The sequence below is a fragment of the Anas acuta genome, chromosome 10 (assembly GCF_963932015.1).
Source record: "Anas acuta chromosome 10, bAnaAcu1.1, whole genome shotgun sequence".
Taxonomy (NCBI): Eukaryota; Metazoa; Chordata; class Aves; order Anseriformes; family Anatidae; genus Anas; species Anas acuta.
The window spans coordinates 13,438,775-13,458,219 of record NC_088988.1 but is presented as its reverse complement, the minus strand read 5'-3'; the positions used below and the strand labels follow the sequence as shown (position 1 = coordinate 13,458,219).

The 19,445-nt window shown below is 40.9% G+C and overlaps 1 protein-coding gene across 3 annotated transcripts in view; it reads right to left on the bottom strand.

Annotated features, from left to right (window-relative positions):
- Window positions 1–1,057: 1,057 nt before the first annotated feature.
- PHAF1 (phagophore assembly factor 1) overlaps window positions 1,058–19,445 on the bottom strand; it is a 36,103-nt gene continuing 17,715 nt past the window's right edge. For 2 of the 3 annotated variants that reach the window (XM_068693516.1, XM_068693515.1), the window contains 11 exons: window positions 18,748–18,842; window positions 16,158–16,255; window positions 14,355–14,467; window positions 10,852–10,985; window positions 10,154–10,237; window positions 9,356–9,438; window positions 8,551–8,594; window positions 6,480–6,523; window positions 5,107–5,165; window positions 3,556–3,628; window positions 1,058–3,079 (listed from right to left, as the gene is read on the bottom strand). In XM_068693516.1, coding sequence (XP_068549617.1) covers window positions 2,990–3,079; window positions 3,556–3,628; window positions 5,107–5,165; window positions 6,480–6,523; window positions 8,551–8,594; window positions 9,356–9,438; window positions 10,154–10,237; window positions 10,852–10,985; window positions 14,355–14,467; window positions 16,158–16,255; window positions 18,748–18,842 — 917 coding nt within the window. In that variant the 3' untranslated portion in view covers window positions 1,058–2,989. The remainder of the gene's footprint in view (window positions 3,080–3,555; window positions 3,629–5,106; window positions 5,166–6,479; window positions 6,524–8,550; window positions 8,595–9,355; window positions 9,439–10,153; window positions 10,238–10,851; window positions 10,986–14,354; window positions 14,468–16,157; window positions 16,256–18,747; window positions 18,843–19,445) is intronic. The other variant, XR_011099923.1, reaches the window with a different exon arrangement.

Below are 19,445 nucleotides of genomic sequence, written 5' to 3'. Positions count from 1 at the left end.
TTTTTCTTAGCAACAGAGCAATAGGTTTTTCAAGCAAAGCCACTGATCTTCCACATCTCAGGACTGACCTTGAGAAGTACCTGAGTTGTTAAGAGTACATTTAATTATCTACAACAGACATTGTTTGACTCACCGAAATACTGTAAGTGAAGGCAGGAGCCACTGAAACTGTTACACACCTTTGGCTAGCTGCTGCTATCCTGTCCTAAATCTCAAGGTCCGTGCTACAAGCAGCAGTCCTGACCTGCAGCTGAATATGCTTGAAAGCTGGATTTTGGTAGCACTTGTGTAGCTGTTACTCAAATCGTCCTGTCAAGAATTCATCTCCTCTGGTAGCTAAATTGGAGTTATTGTTAGAAAAGGATTAGTTAAAATTAAGTGAAATTAATGTATGATCATCATATTTCAGTAACAAGCATACATCTCCACACACCTCAAGTCACAGTGAAGTTCTGAGAGCACACTGAGCCAAACCCACTGAGCAAGGTCGCTTTGTATCCCCAAACCAAAGGGCACTGTAGCACTGGTGGCTGAGGGTTTTACCACACGTAGGCAGGCAGGGCAGGAGAAATGCCTACACCTGCACCGAGCTCTGAGCTGCTTCAGGGGAAGCACACTTTCAGTGCTTTGCTGCTTGAACACCTCAAGGCACAAGTCAGCAGCATGAGAAATCACATTTGCTGCTCTTACTGCACGCACACATTTCTTTTGTCCTGTTGTGCAATATTCAAACTCCCTGAAACTCGATCAATTTTAATAAAATACCTAAGGGCTGACGTGGGTGTAAACAATTCTGTTCTTTAAAGACGATACAAAAGCCAGTGTTATTTACCATACCTTAACAATTTCCTTCCCTGCTGCAGTGGAAAAAATTATACCTACGTGCCTACTCTGAAACAGGCTGTAAATTATGTTAGTTTTTGTACTGCTTCTCTGGAGAACATACAATACTGGCTGTGAAAGGAGGGACGCTAACACGGTACTTCAAATACAATGCTGGAAAAACATTAAAACAAAAAGGACTGACTGATAAGAAAAAAGGCAAGAACATCCATGGTTTTATTACAAAAACACCCAGTAACTGTATTTAACACAAAACAGTAACTGAGAGTCTCGTTTTATTTTGCTTTCAGTGTACATGCTCATTATTATTCCATTTAATTTACAGAAGGGCTATGTAAAATGAAATTAAAATTAGAGAGGAAACAAAAGGAAGGTTGAGGCATAGAATTTTCTTAGCAAGCAATGATCACAGGAGACAGCACAGATTGAACAGGGGTTCAACAGGAGTGACACCTAGGGATAAAGGTAAACAGTAACTTTTTCCTTATCCATTAGATTCTCCGTGGGGCTTTTTTTGTTTGTTTTAGCAAAACAGTTTAGAGTATCACAGTATACAGGAAGACTAAATGGCAAAGAACGTCTCACACACGCACCACATTTATCCCTGCTACTGGTCCAGGATCCAAAACTTCAGTTAACATTCAACTTCCTAGCTCTCATTCATTGATAAACTATACAGGATTACACTGTACATGGAGTTAAAATTACAAAAATGTCATATTTACAAAATCTGTACACACATAGTAAAACTCACAAAATTGTCATCTATGTATCACAAGTTGCTACACCAAAATATTAAAAATGGGATAAAATTATACATTTCTCTTGTCCATTTTTAAAAAGGGTTCAATATTTCAAAGACAGACCACCTATTTCCCCCAAATAAGACTGATAAGAGAACTAGAAACCTAAAGTATCCTCCTGGGATAAAATGTTGCGAGCAGCATCTCCCAACTAGAAAGAAGCCTATATCCTGTCTGCTGGGGTGGGGTGTGCAGTTAGCATCTATGTACAGAAATGGTGAAACTACAACGAGGATGTCTTTGGCTAAACCTTTGGCATAAATTAAAATCACACATCAAAAGTTACAGAAAAGGTTTTCTTGGTGATGGCAGAGCTCGGGGATTTCTTTCTGAGATACTGTTATATACAGTTTTTCTTTCTCTAAGGAAAGAGGGTAGGAAAAAAGGATTCAGGGAACAGATGAAAATGAGGCAACGCTAGTTCTTCATCAAATTTTTCCATTGTAAGAAACATCGTATCAAACCTTTTCACTAAAGCATAATTCAATCATAGAAATAACCTCGTCCAGAATTTCTTTGTCTGAAACCGCGTATGAAAAAATTAGTAAACCAGCCATGGCAGAAAAAAATTGTTTCAGCACATCAAGTACATATTAGTGCAGGAAGGTGGATTAACTCGATCCACTGTATAAATAAGCTTTATGCACAGCGTACATTAAATAACCATCACACCCCACTCACACCCAGTACACAGATGCTCCTCAGTGAAGATAAACGTTTATCAAGTAATTAAAGTGTATGTAGTGCAAATGTTACAACCAAGTATTATGCACATGCTACTTGCTTGGTTTAAAGTTACACGAAGATGTGGTGCCTGAAATCATGGACATATATACATCCTTGTCACACTTGGTACAATGTCCTAAGCCACAGAAATACCGATGTGTTTTTATCTATATATATACACACACACGTTTTCTTAAAATGTGACCACCACATCAATACAGTAACACAAACAGACTAAAAATCAATACCTGCTTCCAGATGCTCCAAGGCTCAGAAAGTTTGTGCTTCTAACTCTTGCAGTCATTACGTGCCCCCCTTCCACGCTCCCCCCTCGCCAGCTGGGACGGGGGGGACAGTCTTCAGGTCTGTGCTGCATAGGATGAGGGCAACTGAGAGGAATAAATGACGGCACAGGCACCTAAGCTGCTTTCCTCCATCAACAGTTCCATGCCCCATGACGAAGGGTTGAGAGAATTTCCCCTCCACACCGTTCCTGGGTGGAGGCTTATTGAAAAAACAAAAATCATAACGTGCTTTCCATATTATAAGTGGCAGCAAATCAAGGCACGCTGTACTAATTCTGTAGCATTTAGATTAGCTGACTTTGCAGGGGATGCTCACTGGGGAAGGTCCGATGTTCTCAACTGGCTGCTGGGCCGCGTCGGGCCATACAGAGTAACAGAAGCTATATGATTATTCTGCATCACCTGCAAAAAGATGGCAGGGAAAAAGGAAAATTAGAAGAACTGTAGACCAAACAGGAACTTGAAGAGTGAAAACAGAAAATATGGAACTGATCTGCCTGCAAAAAGAAATCCCACCAACAAAATAAAGCAACCAACGTGTTCAGCAAACAGCTCGTGGCTGGTCCCTAACAGCAGTCTCTAGATTTCCATGACATTTAAACATCAGCACCTGGAGCTGAGCTCATGCATCTCCTGCTAGTGCAAGCCCTAGGTGACAGACCTGAAGTGCCAGCTTCAACACGCAAATGTACAGCCTGACAGAAGAGGCTGGAAAGTTGCCTGCTCTGCCAATCATCTCTAAAAGGATAGCCCCTCCCAAATGCTGGCTTTTGATGAAATAGGAAATAAGAGGCCGGTAAAAAGTAATAACAGCAAAGTCCTCGTCATCTTTGCTCAAATATATCAAGCTTTTTTTTTTTTTTTTTTTTCCCCCTTACCTCAAAGATCATTCGTTGCAGTCCAAAGCAAAAGGTTGACCCAAAGGGGTTAGTGTTGTTCGGAGATGATGACCTGAACGGAAGAGAGGGGGAAGAAATTGGACATGTGAGGACTGGGAATTTCTTGGGAATAACAAGCAGTTAATACAGGGTAAGTTATGGCATCTTTATCATGTTAAATAGCTTTCATAATAAGAAAGTAAATCTACGTTACACAACACCATTGCTAGTTTCCAAGTGAGCCAGAGGAAACCTCTGGTTAACATCCCAGAAGGGTTCCTAATGCCAGGGAAGAAAGGAACCAAAGCTAACAACGACCTCTACAGGAGAGCTTTCTTTCACTGAACTTGGACAGGAAGAATCCTGAAAATAAGCAGCGAAGACAGAAGTGCCATATCAGTTATTACAAATAATTTTTGTCCAAGATCTTTTGCCATTCTTCACTTTTTATCTCTCAGCCCCTTTCAAGTGTATTTACTATAAACTACTTAAAAATACTTCTTAACATGGATTCAATTTCATCATCTTACAGACTAATCTAAATTTTATTAAACAGTACTTTTCAAGATCACTTATCCTTTAAATAATTTGGATTTTTTTGATCATATATGTGATGATAGCAGACTCCTGCTGACTGTAATGCATTTTAGATTGTGGCCCCAAAACATTAGGGAACAGTTGGCTTTTGGCCTTTCTTGTAACTGGTTTGTTTCTCTAAATGTATGTCAGAGACATTTAGAGATGTGCTCAGTAAAGCAAGCTCTGATTGATTTAGAACACAGGAAAAAAAATAATGTAAAGGACCCTATGTAATCACTACTCACTCCAGCTTTATTTTACATGGCTTCAGCTCAAGCTGATCTCACTGGCATAAAACAGGAGAAGGGGGGACAAAGCACAATACTTCAAAGGAAGAAAAGAAAAAAATTGAACATATGAAAGCTTGATAAAATACCTTGTTTGATACATCTGAAAATGGTAAAGAATTTTCACAGTCCCCATAAGCTAACATTTCTCCTGACCTAAATCAGTTGCATATCATATCATATAGCACGGTAGCTCTGCAAACAGGTGGTGCCTGTTTTACCCAACAACCAGCTCAAGCCCTGTAGGAACAGAGCAAAATTAAGCTTACTGTTCTGATTTCAGCCTTCAGGAACTATAGAACAACCACACACATACATAAAAGCAAAATTCCTTCAGTCTGCTGCCATATGTTCCAGACACTGCAATGCATGATGTCATGCTGCTGAAATGCATGTGCCTACAGCATAAGCAATCTGCACTATTTATTATATGTAAATAGAGATAGTTCTTTGGGATCTGCTGCTTCACTCTTCTCTGGATTTTACAGTTCAACGAACTTTGGAAATGTTTTCATTCTGCACGTCAGCCTTTAACTCTGAGAACAGTTATTTAGTATCGTTAGTGGCCAAAAGGTATGAAACTTAAATAAAGAATCCCCAAAGTAATTAGTGTAATAAATACTCTTCCTCTACATAAACTCATCCTGTTATCAGCTCCTGTTGCCAAGCAAAAGAAAGACTTTACCTGTGAAGTACCACTGGCTTCTCTACAGGGTGCCCCAGAAGGTCCTGAATACTGTCCCACTGCAAGGATGTCAAAGACCTTGTGTTAAAATCAGTCACAGGAGATTATTATTTTAAAAAAACTAGAAAGACAGTCACGTATATTTTTACAACATGCTCCTTTGCCAAATAACAAACTGCATTTACTCAAGTATTTTGTGACTAGAGACATACTCAATAATGGAAACTATCAGGCCTAGGAAATGCTCTTAGGGTTTTTTTTCCTCATTTTTGTCTCAAACTAGCTTTAAATTAGAATTGCTATGAAAAATTCTACAGGTCTTATGGCAAAAACGTACCTAGAAAACTTGGTAACATTTCTGAGACACCTTAGAGAAAAAGTATTCTCTAAGCAGCTGTGGGAAACCTCAGCTAAATATCCTTTCACATACCTTTGCCGAGGGAAAAATAGCATCCCCGCCACCTCTCCCAAAAACCTTTCCTTCATTTAACAGGCAGGTTTGGAAAAGAGGAGGAAAACTGCGCTATTTAATGATAGGGAATTTCAAGCAATTTTCATCACTGTAAATAGACTTCTAAAAAGCTGAAATTTCGCATACAAGATTTAAGTTAAAACACTGATGGATATTAGTAACTCAAATAAAAAAATGGCAGCTTCCAATTTCCTGACCACTTTTACCCCCTCCAGCTTGGGACCCAGAATCCAACAAGGAAATTAAACCCCATGAGCCAAGAGAGCAGCACTGACCCTGGCTGAAGGTTAACTGTAGAGGCACTTCTGAGACAAATTTCTTCAGAATTTTCAACTTACAGAAGCTCTTAGGCAGCAGCAAGTGCCCAATTGGGAATTTCACCTAGAGTCTGCTGCCCCCAGGAGGTGTCACATTGGCAGTGACATTTTGGTGAGCCCTGCTGCTACCAGAAAAGCATCTTATTATTGGCACCCTTCAGAAGAAAGGACCACCAGACCTCCTTGGTTAGTTACTGCATGTCTTCAAGAGCTACATTAGACAGGAAAGCCCTGTGAAAGTTTTAAGAATGTCTCTACCAGTTTGCATTCAGCCACCACTTCTGTCGCTTCCCTGTATCACTATACTGTTGTATTTCTTCCTGCAGCTATCTTAGAATGCAGGGTATGCAGTAATTAAGTTTACTCAAACTGTGCTGTTACAAACGCCCTCAATCCCTACAAGACAACTAAACATTTGAACTACTAAACATGCTCACATTAAGCTTTGGCTTTTGACTTTTCTATTTTAAAACAACATAACACCACTGCTACCATTTCTTCAAATGGCGGCGTTGCAAATCTAATAAAGATCATTTAGGAGGTTTAAGGAAAAAAGGAGAGCATTCAGTTCTGTACAGACTTACCTTGCTGTACGTTGTACACGTTTCGGTCTGTGAATCAGCACTATCTATGAAAGAAAAACAGAACAGCCTTTGTAATTCATGCTCGAACAGTCTCCTGTATAATCCTTTATTTAGGGGCGTTAGTTTAGATAGAGAGAGACATACAAGCAATACATCAGTTCATATATGAATTTACCAGCATTTACTAGCAACCAAGAGTTGTCTGTCATCAGCATTGATTAAATGCTAGATAATGGGATTAAACTTGCCTATTTACAAGTTCCAAGTCCTAATGCTGCCTATGTTTGCATTGTAGTGTTGCATATAAGAACGTCAGCATGAAAGAAACTACTTCCCTGCGCTAAGTGAACACACCTAGCACGAACACTCATCAAGATAACACAGCGTGCCATGCATCTAGTCCAAACACTGCTGCGTTTGGAAAGGAGGCTGGCAAAACCGACACCTTGAAGATAAAGAAACACTCTCTTAAAGACAAAGAAAGCAGAGAGCTTGGGATTTACAGTCCCCAGAATCATTCCTGGGGAAAGAAAAAAAACACCCTGTATCCATTAAAGAGCAGCAACCACCTGCAGGTAAGGACAGCACCATATTTATGCTTACAGTTTGGTAGTTTCAGAACTGTTTTATACATACATTTTGGGAGTTCTGAATACTGAAAACATCTTCCTGAAGCAGTAGGGATGAAGCTACACACTAAAGAAGCCAAACATAGCAAATGGTATTTAATTTGATTGAAAGCTCCTCTGTATTTTCCACCCGCTAAATAAACGTGGTCTGCTTATGGTGAAAGTTCAGTGTCTGTGCAACTGAACTCTGTCAAGTTACTGTCTGCAGCTGAGGCACAGAAGGGAGTAAATAAAGCTGCATCATGCGCTGCCACCAGATGGAAAAACACGGTTCTTCCTAAGTCTTGTAACATTCGTTTTTAATCAACCCTTCTGGTCTCTAGCTTATATTCAGGATGCATAATAAGTACAAGACAAAAGACAAAACAAGAAGAAAAAAGAAACAGATGCATTCAGGAGAGCTTCATGGTGATACTTGAGCTGAATAACAACAATCAGAAACAAACACCTTTGAGGTACTGCACAATAACATCAGGGAAAACAATTTTAAAAGTGAGCAGAACTTTCATGCTCATCCTCCTGGCTGAACTGCAAGTGAGTCTTCATGTCAGCCTGCACAAACAAATGTAGTTTTTCCAGGTTTTTATTCCTTTATGTGCTCACACTGCTGTGACATCCACAGAATTACAGTTAACTGCTTTCCGTGAAAACCACTCAAAGGAAGAGAGCATCCCCTGCCAAACCCTTGCAAGCATTCAGTGTTCCATGAGCAGTCAAAACACACATTTTCATAGCATACCTGTTAATTCTTACATTAAAGAAGGCTACCTTGATCACAATCATCCTCAAAGTTCCCCATGCTTTCTTTAGATCACTTCCATGCACACAGCTGTGCACATCTAAGTGTCTTGCTGAATCAGCACCACTGTATCTTAACAGAACTTGGGAGGAGTATATAATGCTATTTTCTGAGTAGGCACTAAAAGACATGCTTTGACCACAGCATGTAGGTATATTTTGAATGTTTGTTCTCATTCCCAGCTATACTGCTTTTTATTGAGTATCAGTTTATATTGAATACTATCAATAAACCTTTCAAGAGTGAGTAGCACATCATTGAAAAATTAACAGTGGAACAGACTGACCAGCTCAGACTAACACTGCCTTACACAGCTTCTGAGTCCCTTGGTACAAGGTAACTGATTTGAGCAAAGCAGAGTGGCAGCATCACAGAAAATTAGTCATGTTGCCACTAAATACCCGTATGATCCATGTAAGTGAGCAAGGTAGCATAAATAAAAATCAGAAAATTGCTGAACTCTTCCTGAAGCATTTTTCACTTTAAAAACAAGAAAACACACCCCAAAACCTAAAATGTCTCCTTTGTCTCACTATTGACATCCTCTGATAATCAAGAACGCATTAAAAATGAGAACTGATCGTATCTCCCCCTTTGTTTTGTGGCACACGTCCTGAGGCTGGACAGCAGCTGGCCTACTCACCTCGCTTAATGACTAGCGGAATCTTGAATTCACAGCGGTGGTAGCTAGAAAGAACAAATCATAAAGCTGTCAGAAAGCAGAAAAGCCAACACAAACTACAAAGCACATACTTGGAGCTCTTAATAACCAGCTAAATTAAAAGTCACATGCGTAATAAAATGAAAAGGAGAGTCAAGAGTATCAGATTAAGAAGAAAAACTGACATTTTTATTTTCTACATCAAAAAAGCCATCAGCCTGGGAACGTCCTAGCACAATTTTCTAAGGATACAAAAGGTCCTTCAGCACAAATTGCTCTCGTTACACAGACTTGATGGACAAGTACTCAGCTTAGAAAAAGTACTGCAGATTTCTCTAACACTAATGCTCAACTGCCTGAGAATACGTTCTCTTTGTTCAGGCATCCAATCACTTATTCCTTAACTCATATGCCTCTTATAAAGAGTTTTCATTTGAGAAGAACCAAAAATATGCTGGTCAGATGCATAAGAGGGGAAAAAGAACTTGAAAACTCAGAGCACTGACTGGAACAACGTCAAGAAAAAAAAAACACACTACCTACCAGTAATAATAGACACTATAGTTCAATCAAGAAGTACTTGAGAACATACTTGGCAACAAACACATTTAAATATAAGAAAGAAAATAGTAGTAAGAACATGGAAATAATGATGGCTGAAAACCCCGCTGGTTACCAAGTATACCAAAGACACTGAGGCAAAAATACAGGACCTCTCTAAAATGAGTATAAAGTTTCCTTTCCTGATGTTAAAACACTCTTGAACAGATCAGTTCTTTACACTCACATGTTGAAGTTGTAATGACCAGGATAATTCGTATGCAGGACAAATTTCTTCACCTTGTGAGTGTTTGCATCAAAGAGAATATCCTGTTGAAGAAAAAGGCAGACAAACGTGAAGCAAGTTGGAGAGAAGAAGTTGGCTTTCCCCAAACTACCCTGAGATGAGTTACAATAGCATCTGCATACAGTGGTAAATATCAATCCTACTTGAACCAAATGGAATTGTGAAAAGTAGAATTTGGGAATGAGACTTTTTATAAATTCAAATAAACACACACTTCTTTCAGTACTCAATCACAACTGCAGTTTCATTTGCTCATGTTGGCAATTCTTCTAAGGAGGTCTTGTCTTTCTGCTTATTATTTACACCAATGTATACTAAAGCAAAAAATAGCTGTGCTACTACAGTAAGAAGGGAAATAAAGGTTGAGCTATGTCCTACAGCTCTGCAAGCTTTCAAAGGTGGCATTCTGGCACACCTAACTCAGTTCTACAGGACAAGAGCGTGCCTTTCAGAAACAAGAACTGAGCTACCTATACATCAAGCATGGCAGAAGGAGAAAACCAGAAGAGAACACCAAAGCACAAGCACAAAGAGCCCTCCACCCACTGCTGGATACAACAAGATGTTACTGATTGAATTCACAAGCACTAGAAAAAAATGGTGGTGTTTTTTTAATTCAGAGATTCCTACTGCAGCAAGAGTTTGAGTTTCCCAATAGCTTTTGGCACTCTGAAACGATTGCTGTGTAGCAGAATCAAAAACGTTGCATGCATTTGTTTAGGGAAGCTTCCCACTCACCACTCCAAGTGTGAAGTAATTGAAGAAGTAGTCATTGCACTTTGATGGGACCTGCTTATGGGGCGAGGGTGAATGGATTTTCATCTGCAAGAAACATTTTTCAGATATATTTAAGAAGGCCCACAAATCTAAACGCCACTAGCAATACCCCTACACCCAAACAATTGCCATAGCCTCATTTCAACGCTGAAGCCCTTGTTCAAAAATATGATACTGTGCTTCATGATAAGGCCACTGGCTGCTTGCAGAAGCACACCACATCAGATTTTTGTTTTTAGTTATCAGAAATAAAAGGCTTACTTATATGTTATCATAAAAACATCAGGAAACGATCAAAATATATGCTAAAGTTATTTTAAATGAAATGGTTAAAAATAAACCACACACTGCTATGGCTTATTTAGATAGAAAAGTTTCCATTTTTATCAATTTTCAAATCAGTTAAAATGTTGCATTGACAGATTATGTATTTGATTTTTAAAATGTAAACAGATTTGCAATGATTTAGCTTAAAATGCTTTTTAATACCAAGTCGTGTAAACGTTCACTCTGGTCTATTACACGTCAAATGAATTGCTCAGAGTCTGCGCTGCATGGCAATTTAACATCACTGGCCTTGCAAAACCCAGGCCCTGTGACTAAACAGACATTACTGAACGGAGACAAAGTCCTCTCTCTGCGTGAATGAATCTCCTTACCTTATCTTCGGACTTGTAGAAGACTTTGTGCGGAGACCCCAGAGTGCTCAGCACATCCTGGCACGAATCACCGAAGTACACGCACCGCTCAAATACCCGCATCTTGGCATCGGCTAAAACACCAGGGCCACAACCTGGGGAGCAGAAAGTGACTCAGAAGTCATCCTGCCTGCTCACAGAACGCATCAACAGATCAACAATAAAAGCTTAACATTATTTTAACACAAACCAAACAGCTGCATTCTTTAAACAATGTTGTTAAAGTAAGTGTAACCCTTTATTTTACAAGGGCTCAAACACAGCAAAGTATTTCTTATCACAGTCATGTATTTGCTGACTGCTGCACAGATCCTCTTCTGCCCTGCTTTCACCTAGGACTGAGTTAATTTTCCTCAACATAGGGTGCTATGTTTTGGCCTAGGATGAGACGAGTGTTTGATAACATGCTGATGTTTTAATTGTTTCAGAGCAGTGCTTACACTAAGTGGAAGACTTTCCAGCTTCTCCCTCTGTCCTGCCAGCAGGCAGGCTGGGGTGCAGCAGGCGCTGGGAGGGGACAGACCCAGGACAGCTGACCCAAACTGGCCAAAAAGGTATTCCATCCCATCTGGGGTCATGCTGAACAATATATAGGGGTGGCTGGCCAGGGTGGGGGGACTGGCTGCTCAGGGATAGGCTGGGCATTGGTCAGCAGGTGGTGAGCAACTGCATTGTGCATCACTTGTTTCGTACACATTATTACTAGCAGTACTATTACCATCATTACTGTTATTATTTTCCTGTCTCAATACGGAGTCTATCTCAACCCACAGGCTTCACTTTCCCATTTCTCTCCCCCATCCCTGAGAGGGAGGGTGAGTGAACGGCTGTGTGGTGCTTAGCTGCCAGCTAGGTTAAACCATAACATCTTTTTAACCTCCAGTTGTCTTCACTTCCCTGCCATTCAAACACTGACTTTTCATAATCAGTCAGTCTCAATGTCATTATCTGGTTATTAGCAGTAAGTACCAAGAATTATTTTTATCTCCTCACAACACTGAATGTTAGCAGCCAGAGTTGTGTTCCCAAAGCCATAAAGTGGCGTGTAATCTAAGCACCTTCCCTAGTAGCTAAGAAAGCCCATAAAATGAAATTCCTCATCCATATCGACTGCATAAGTGAACAGACATTCTTTACTGAAGGTCCCCATAGCTCATTAACCCAATATCAAGTGTGTTCCTACACAAATGATGTGTTAAGAATAGACCTTACTGAACTGCCATTCCATAGATGAACAGCTGACATACGTTGCTAGATGTTAAGAAATGGGAAGACCTTACAGTTTGCGACCACATTTGCTTTCAGGAACATAGCATCATATTAGAATGCACATACAAGTACGCAGCAATTAATGCAAAATACAGGATGTGCTCTCAATACACATTGAGCTTTTCTTGCTATACATTATTCATGTAGCTATTTCCCAAATACAATAAATCAGAAAAATGTGACTGAGTCATCCTTGAATTTCTAAGCAAGAGTTACTTCAAATGAAAGTATTTCCAGAGAAGCTTATGGTAGGACAGGTGTGGCATGTTCTACAAAGGGGTTCCTGCAAACTTTCCCAAGACAGGAACAGCACCTGCCAAAATGGTCTCATTTGTATTTTTACTCTCAGCATTGGTGTCATATTTTAGCAATCACACTGTTCAATGACAACATTTCCTTAAAGTTGCACGTGTATACATGTATGTGAACAAAACTTGACTCTCTACCTTAGAACCGGTCCAATTTCTGAAAAAGCATTTACATCATTACAATATTATAGCTAACTCCTGCCCTAGCACATGAGGATAGATGCTCCCTTTTCTTCGAAAAACATTGCCAAGTCTCAAGTTACAGTCACCGAACAAGGCTCCCTTGCAGGCCTTATGCCTTTCCCTAATTTTGAAGGCCCGCCAGCCCCTAGAAGCACATACAAGGACAAGCTACTCATCAGCCTGTCACTCTCACTGCTGTCTCCTACAGCTAATGAAAACTGAATTGAATTCACAGAATCACAGAATTTCTAGGTTGGAAGAGACCTCAAGATCATCGAGTCCAACCTCTGACCTAACACTAACAGTCCCCACTAAACCATATCCCTAAGCTCTACATCTAAACGTCTTTTGAAGACCTCCAGGGATGGTGACTCCACCACCTCCCTGGGCAGCCCATTCCAGCGCCTAACAACCCTTTCAGTAAAGAAATTCTTCCTAACATCTAACCTAAAACTCCCCTGGCGTAACTTTAGCCCATTCCCCCTCGTCCTGTCACCAGGCACATGGGAGAACAGGCCAACCCCCACCTCACTACAGCCTCCTTTAATGTACTTATACAGAGCAATAAGGTCACCCCTGAGCCTCCTCTTCCCCAGGCTGAACAAGCCCAGCTCCTTCAGCCGCTCCTCATAGGACTTGCTCTCCAGGCCCCTCACCAGCTTCGTCGCCCTTCTTTGGACCCGCTCAAGCACCTCGATGTCCTTCTTGTAGCGAGGGGCCCAAAACTGAACACAGTACTCGAGGTGCGGCCTCACCAGAGCCGAGTACAGGGGGACGATCACCTCCCTAGCCCTGCTGGTCACAGTGTTTCTGATACAAGCCAGGATGCCGTTGGCCTTCTTGGCCACCAGAGCACACTGCTGGCTCATATTCAGCCGACTGTCCACCATCACTCCCAGGTCCTTCTCTGCCTGGCAGCTCTCCAACCACTCATCTCCCAGCCTGTAGCTCTGCTTGGGGTTATTGCGCCCCAGGTGCAGGACCCGGCACTTGGCCTTGTTGAACTTCATACAGTTGACCTCAGCCCATCGGTGCAGCCTATCCAGATCCTCCTGCAGAGCCTTCCTACCCTCGAGCAGATCGACACATGCACCTAACTTGGTGTCATCTGCAAACTTACTGAGGGTGCACTCAATGCCGTCATCCAGATCATTGATGAAGATGTTAAAGAGGACCGGCCCCAGCACCGAGCCCTGGGGGACGCCACTAGTGACTGGCCTCCAACTGGACTTGGCTCCATTTACCACAACTCTTTGGGCCCGGCTATCCAGCCAGTTTCTAACCCAACAAAGCGTATTCAAAGTGCAGTCTAAGGCTGCGGCATCAATACGCCTCTCGCTGGCATTTTTAAAAGCCTTCCAAAATTAATCACAAAAATATCCACATATACAGCGCAGTGGAACCTCAGAAGATGCACGTATACACAAGGTTTCTTCACTTCTAAAGGTTTTTCCAGTGATGTGCTTGCATTTTTCATTCTTCATGTACACTTGGAGACCACCACGGTGAACAGACACTAATGACCAGGGCTCAGGACACATCTCAGCAGGCAAACCCATCTCCACAGAGTTTTGTTTTGTTTCCAAGAGTTCAGAATTAAGTATATAAGAACACTTTGAAACCACCCATGGGAATACCACAAATATCCTATGCTTAACCACTCTTTTCCTTAGGGGAGGAAGCAGCTCCACGTTCTGAGTGTACCTGCAGTGAGTAGGCGAAGCCGTAAACCTGAGGGTCCAGTCCCATCTCTCAGCACATCGACGTTCTCGGCGTACACATTACCAAGGAAACAGCTGAGGGGCATCAAGGGAGCCCTGAAACCAATTGCACAAAGATGCAGATAAGACTCCATCTTCAAATTTTCCATTAACAAGCTGATGAGGGTTCACTGGAACAGAGCACGTTAATTTTGACAAAATTGCATTTAACTCAGACTGAAGATGACAAGTTATATTAAACACAAGGATCAGAAATCCTGGACCAAGAAGGACTACTACCAGGCAGGATTCAAATACAGAACCTTTACATTTGATGGAAAAAAACCAGCAAGTTTCAAAGACTCCGGAAATTACAGAAACTATACCTAGACTTTGGAGAGCCCCCACAAAGATGTGTCATTTCAGACTTTTCTCAGGAAAACAGAAGTTCCCTAGTGTGTTGTTTGTTTTTTAATACCTATTGCTTGAAGTAGGCCCGTGACCCAAACGTGGCAGAAGCCCCTTCACCACAGAGGTCTCGCTGCACTTGGCAAGGTACTTCACAGCCCAGAAGGCGAAAGCAGCTTGTGCAGATAACCCTAAATAATCACGTTGCTTTACTGGGACAGTTCTCATTTTAATTCAACTACAATAACATCTGAGAAAACTGTCACAGCAACGAGCGAGTTTGACATGACTTTCTCCTCTACATGAATGAATGACCTGGCCAGAAGGCAGGCTTGGAGCTCGCAGACACCAGCGCTCCTGTCAGTGCTTGCACAAAAGCCCAGCGTGGCATGGATGAGCACAGACAACATTTTTCTGAAGTGCACTTGTCTCATTAGTAGACTCTGTCTGTGTAAATAAGGTTCCCTCCCTCCTTAGCAGTCATCTGCTGATGTGCTAACCTTCTCTTGCCTTTAAATCACAACCATCTCTCAAAATGTATACCACCATAACACTTCAGGTATTGTAAACTCTTCATTTTGGTTTATAAAAAGTGCTTCAGTAAGAAACCCCAGGAACATTGTTTTTAGAGAGAGCAAAACATCAAATACCGTACCATAAATTACTGCTTAGAAGAAGGCAGAATGCCTTCAAAATATTAACTGTGTTCAAATGCAAACACTCCATTAGCATTAAGGCACGAAGGTTAATCTCAGAACAGTAAGCTCAGTCAGGTAGTGGCAAAGATATAGAATATATGGCAAAGACATGAAATATACAGATTACACATATGCCTTCAGTCTGAAGACACAATTTATTTTTATATAGCAAGAGAGTTTTACCTGTGGCAGGACACTGCCAGGAGTTGGACCTGATGAACCTTATGGGTCCCTTCCAACTCGGGATATTCTATGATTCTATGACAAACCCAGTACCAATACACCACAAAGCAACTCACACCTACCACACAGGTTTGATTTGTCCAGGGATAGGTCATAAGCATGCAAACAAAACACAGAGCAAGAATAATCTAGCCTCATCGCTTACTGGATTTACTGCATTTCCTCCTTTGCCTCACGAACTGATTTTCAGTTCAGCTTGGTTAGCCTACAGTAGCTGAGCCAAGCTGGTATTACAGCACCAAAAATCAAACCAGCACTTGATTAAAAGGCTGGAGGACAATCCCTGTGGAAATTAGAAATACACTGGTATCTAAAGGCATTCTGCATGCTACAGAATTCATACGAGACCTAAACTGAACTAAGGATGTAGTTACATTTAGCGTTTGCAAAACCCTAGCTCAATGAAGAAGAAAGAACACACTGCAAGTGTCCCAAACAACACGAGCAGCTGTACATACTTGGTGTCCTGCAGGCTGTTCCCGTTGTAGATGTACATCCGTTTCACAGTCGCACCGTGCGGAATTTGCAGAGATGCCAGACCATGGGCAAAGTTAGGCTGCAGATACAGAAAATGATTCTTGTTGCGTGACACGTTAGATAAAATTCAGCTCAAATATCACCTTGGAACTACAGTATACGCTTACCAACTCAGATAAGTCCCTAGCCAAAGACACGGGGGTTAAAAAAATAAAAGATTCAGCCTTCTACAACACAGTGTTAGTTGACATTACACTATTTCTGGATTCCTAAACTGGGGTGAAATGCTCGCTACATTGATCCACCAAGAGATGGCACTAGTTTGTCAGTTAGCCATCTGTGCACCAAGAATTCAAAGTTTTCTTGGTTTTATCACTGGCAACTAGCAATAGAAAAGTATTTGTACTGATCGGCTGTATTTAAGTTCTGAGAAATAAGCTCTTACAGGTAGAGCTTCTTTTTTCTCTCCCACTACATTAATTTCATCCTTTTAACATTTTTACTGTTTTGCAAAATGCTTCGACCTAATGAACACTCACTCTTTATGCAGATTTTCCACTCTCATCATCACCCCATTCTTATATACACCATTTTAATAGGGATTTAGAGTGCTCTCATCAAATAGGAAGAGCCCCCAAGAAGTCAGATTCGTTCTGCCAGTGCAGAACAAACTGATTTTGTCCCAAGAGACAACAAAAATAACATGCATGAGATGGAAACCATTACTCTGGTCAATTTTAGCAGGACATCATGTAAGGATAACGTAAAAATTTATTCCTAGAGAAAAAAAATAACCCAGAGGAATGAGTTTCACTGCTGTAGGTATTTAGAAGGGAACCTCCAACACCTATCAGATCTAGAGATGCTCTGAATTCAATCCTCTGAATTTGCTCTGAATACAGCCACCTCAAAACATACTAACAGCTTTCTGAAGTAGCTGACTGCTAGATACAGGGCTCATTTCTTAACAGAAACAGTGAGCAGGCTTTCCATCATCTCCTCACCTGCAGATTGTTACTAATTATATCAAAACCCCAAAGTTTTCTCCAGATTTTTTCTTTTACATAGGCAAAGACTTCGCTGCTTTAACTCGTTTTGAATTCCTACGTGACCCTCTCTAAACTTGAAAGATTTTTACATCTGCAAATCTCATCTCACTCTTTATTCAGCCTGCCCTAACTGTTGTCTCTGAAGAGCTCTACACATCGTCTTCTTCCCTGTGGACTGTTTTATACTATCCTGTTTTCAAAACTATTCTATCCAACTATTTCTATGTTTTTAATCTTGAGAATTTTGTTTTTCACTGTGTGAACATTTTTACTAACCACATTTAAATGACTGGATAAATAATTTTCCTCCAATATTTTGACAGGTAGAAAGAACTGAATCATCCCCAAGCACCACATCACATCCCCCTCAAAGAATATTTGTACCATGCTTTCTTTCTGTAACCGTCCTTCATCATTTTCTTAGTCAATTGAAGCACCCAACACATCAAGATGCAGATATGCAATGGCTAGAATTGATTCTTGTAACTTTTTTAGACATCTTTTCGAATCTTTGATGTAACAGCTGACTGTCTTCACAGCTCAGCCATTTCACTCAGAGATGCCCCTGCAAGTCTTGAGTGAAAGGCTTCTACTTGGTTGGGATGTTCCTTCTTTTTGGTTTATCACTAGGTTTCAGCTTACCTTCTAGAACTTCTGAACCCAACCGACCTTTACTACTGCTAAATGGTAACTTTCCCTAGACATCTCCCTGCTCTCTGGTATGCTGAAACAAGTTCTAAAGCACCAGGCTGTGACATGAGACCACATGCCACCATGTTGCTTGATTTCCCCCACTTGGTTTTGACTCTTTTAGTGTTCCTTTTTATTAGTAGTACCACACTGCAAGCATTCTTTTTAAACTGATGACCATAGATATTACAACTCAAAGTGTTTCCAGACTCATACAGAACAAATTATATACACTTTTTCATTAGCACAGGTGGAAATCACAGAAGACCTGACCTTGTTTCCACTATAGACAGCGATCTGCGAAGATTTCAGAGAGCACAGTAGCATGTTCAATCATTCAGTAACTCATCCAAACATTTGGTGAACATACAAACAGGCATTACAAATAAAGCTTATGGCTTTCTAAAAGCACTCGTACTGAAGGACACTTAAGATGAAGATAGATTTTATGAACTCTACCCTAGTTTTGTTGCATAATCACTTTGATGAGATTCAAAAATATCTGATAAAAGAACAGCCCTCGATTAGATTGCTTAATATTTATGTATTTGCATAGCGAGTGCTCGTATTTTTAGAAGGCTCCTTTCAACAACAGAATTGCTAGTCCCAGCGCATGATGCAAGCAAAACCTCTAAGCATATGCCTCCTGCTAAAGAAGGAAAACGTTTAACTTCAAAATGATCACACAGCATGAATAAGAGCACAACTGAGGAGTTAAATTCCTTCTGAATTACTGGCTTCTTTTGCTCGCAGGCTAGACACGCTGTAGGTGATGTTTTGCAAGTCACACAGAGGCAAAAAGACTACCCATTAACCAAGAATGATTGCTGACCTCGTACTTCGGAGTTTCAGTCCAGGAGTCTAACTGAAAAGAAAACGATAGTCCTCTGAAATTGAGGTGAAAGAGCTGTTCAGCTGAATTATACACTAAAAAGGAAAAAGAAAGGAAAAGCAGAGTTACGAAAATAAACAAAAAATCCCCCAGTTCAGATTTAACAGTGCTTTCATCAGGTCAATGAATTTACCAGATCTCAACACGTGGGAGGAACACAGTTACACAGGACAATAGCTGGTTTGCTTCTAATCTGCTGCAGTAGAAACACAGCTATACGAACCTTAAATTCATTAAAATAAGAGTTGCCTATGTAAGCCCGTGGGCATTAGTGTGTCTCCAACAATTCAGTTATACAATGCAACATAATTAATCATACCTTAACATCCCTAAAATAGTTTAAGCAGCTAAACAACTCTGTTTGCTGTGGTGCGAAACACTTGTACAACACTGACCAAGAGGTCTCTCAGACAGATGTGCCCAGAGCATGGAGAAATTCAGGATTTCACATCACTGGGAAGCAAGGTGCTGGGGAAAGCGAGCTCACAGGTACCTGTCCCACAGGGAGCTCCAGGTCCCGTGCCCCAGTTCAGCTAGCTGTCTTCCCCAGTAAGACAGCACTGGGAGGAAGTGCTTCTGACACACAGGTCCTAGGCCATTTACGACGATAATTAAAAATAGCATCATCAGAAACACCC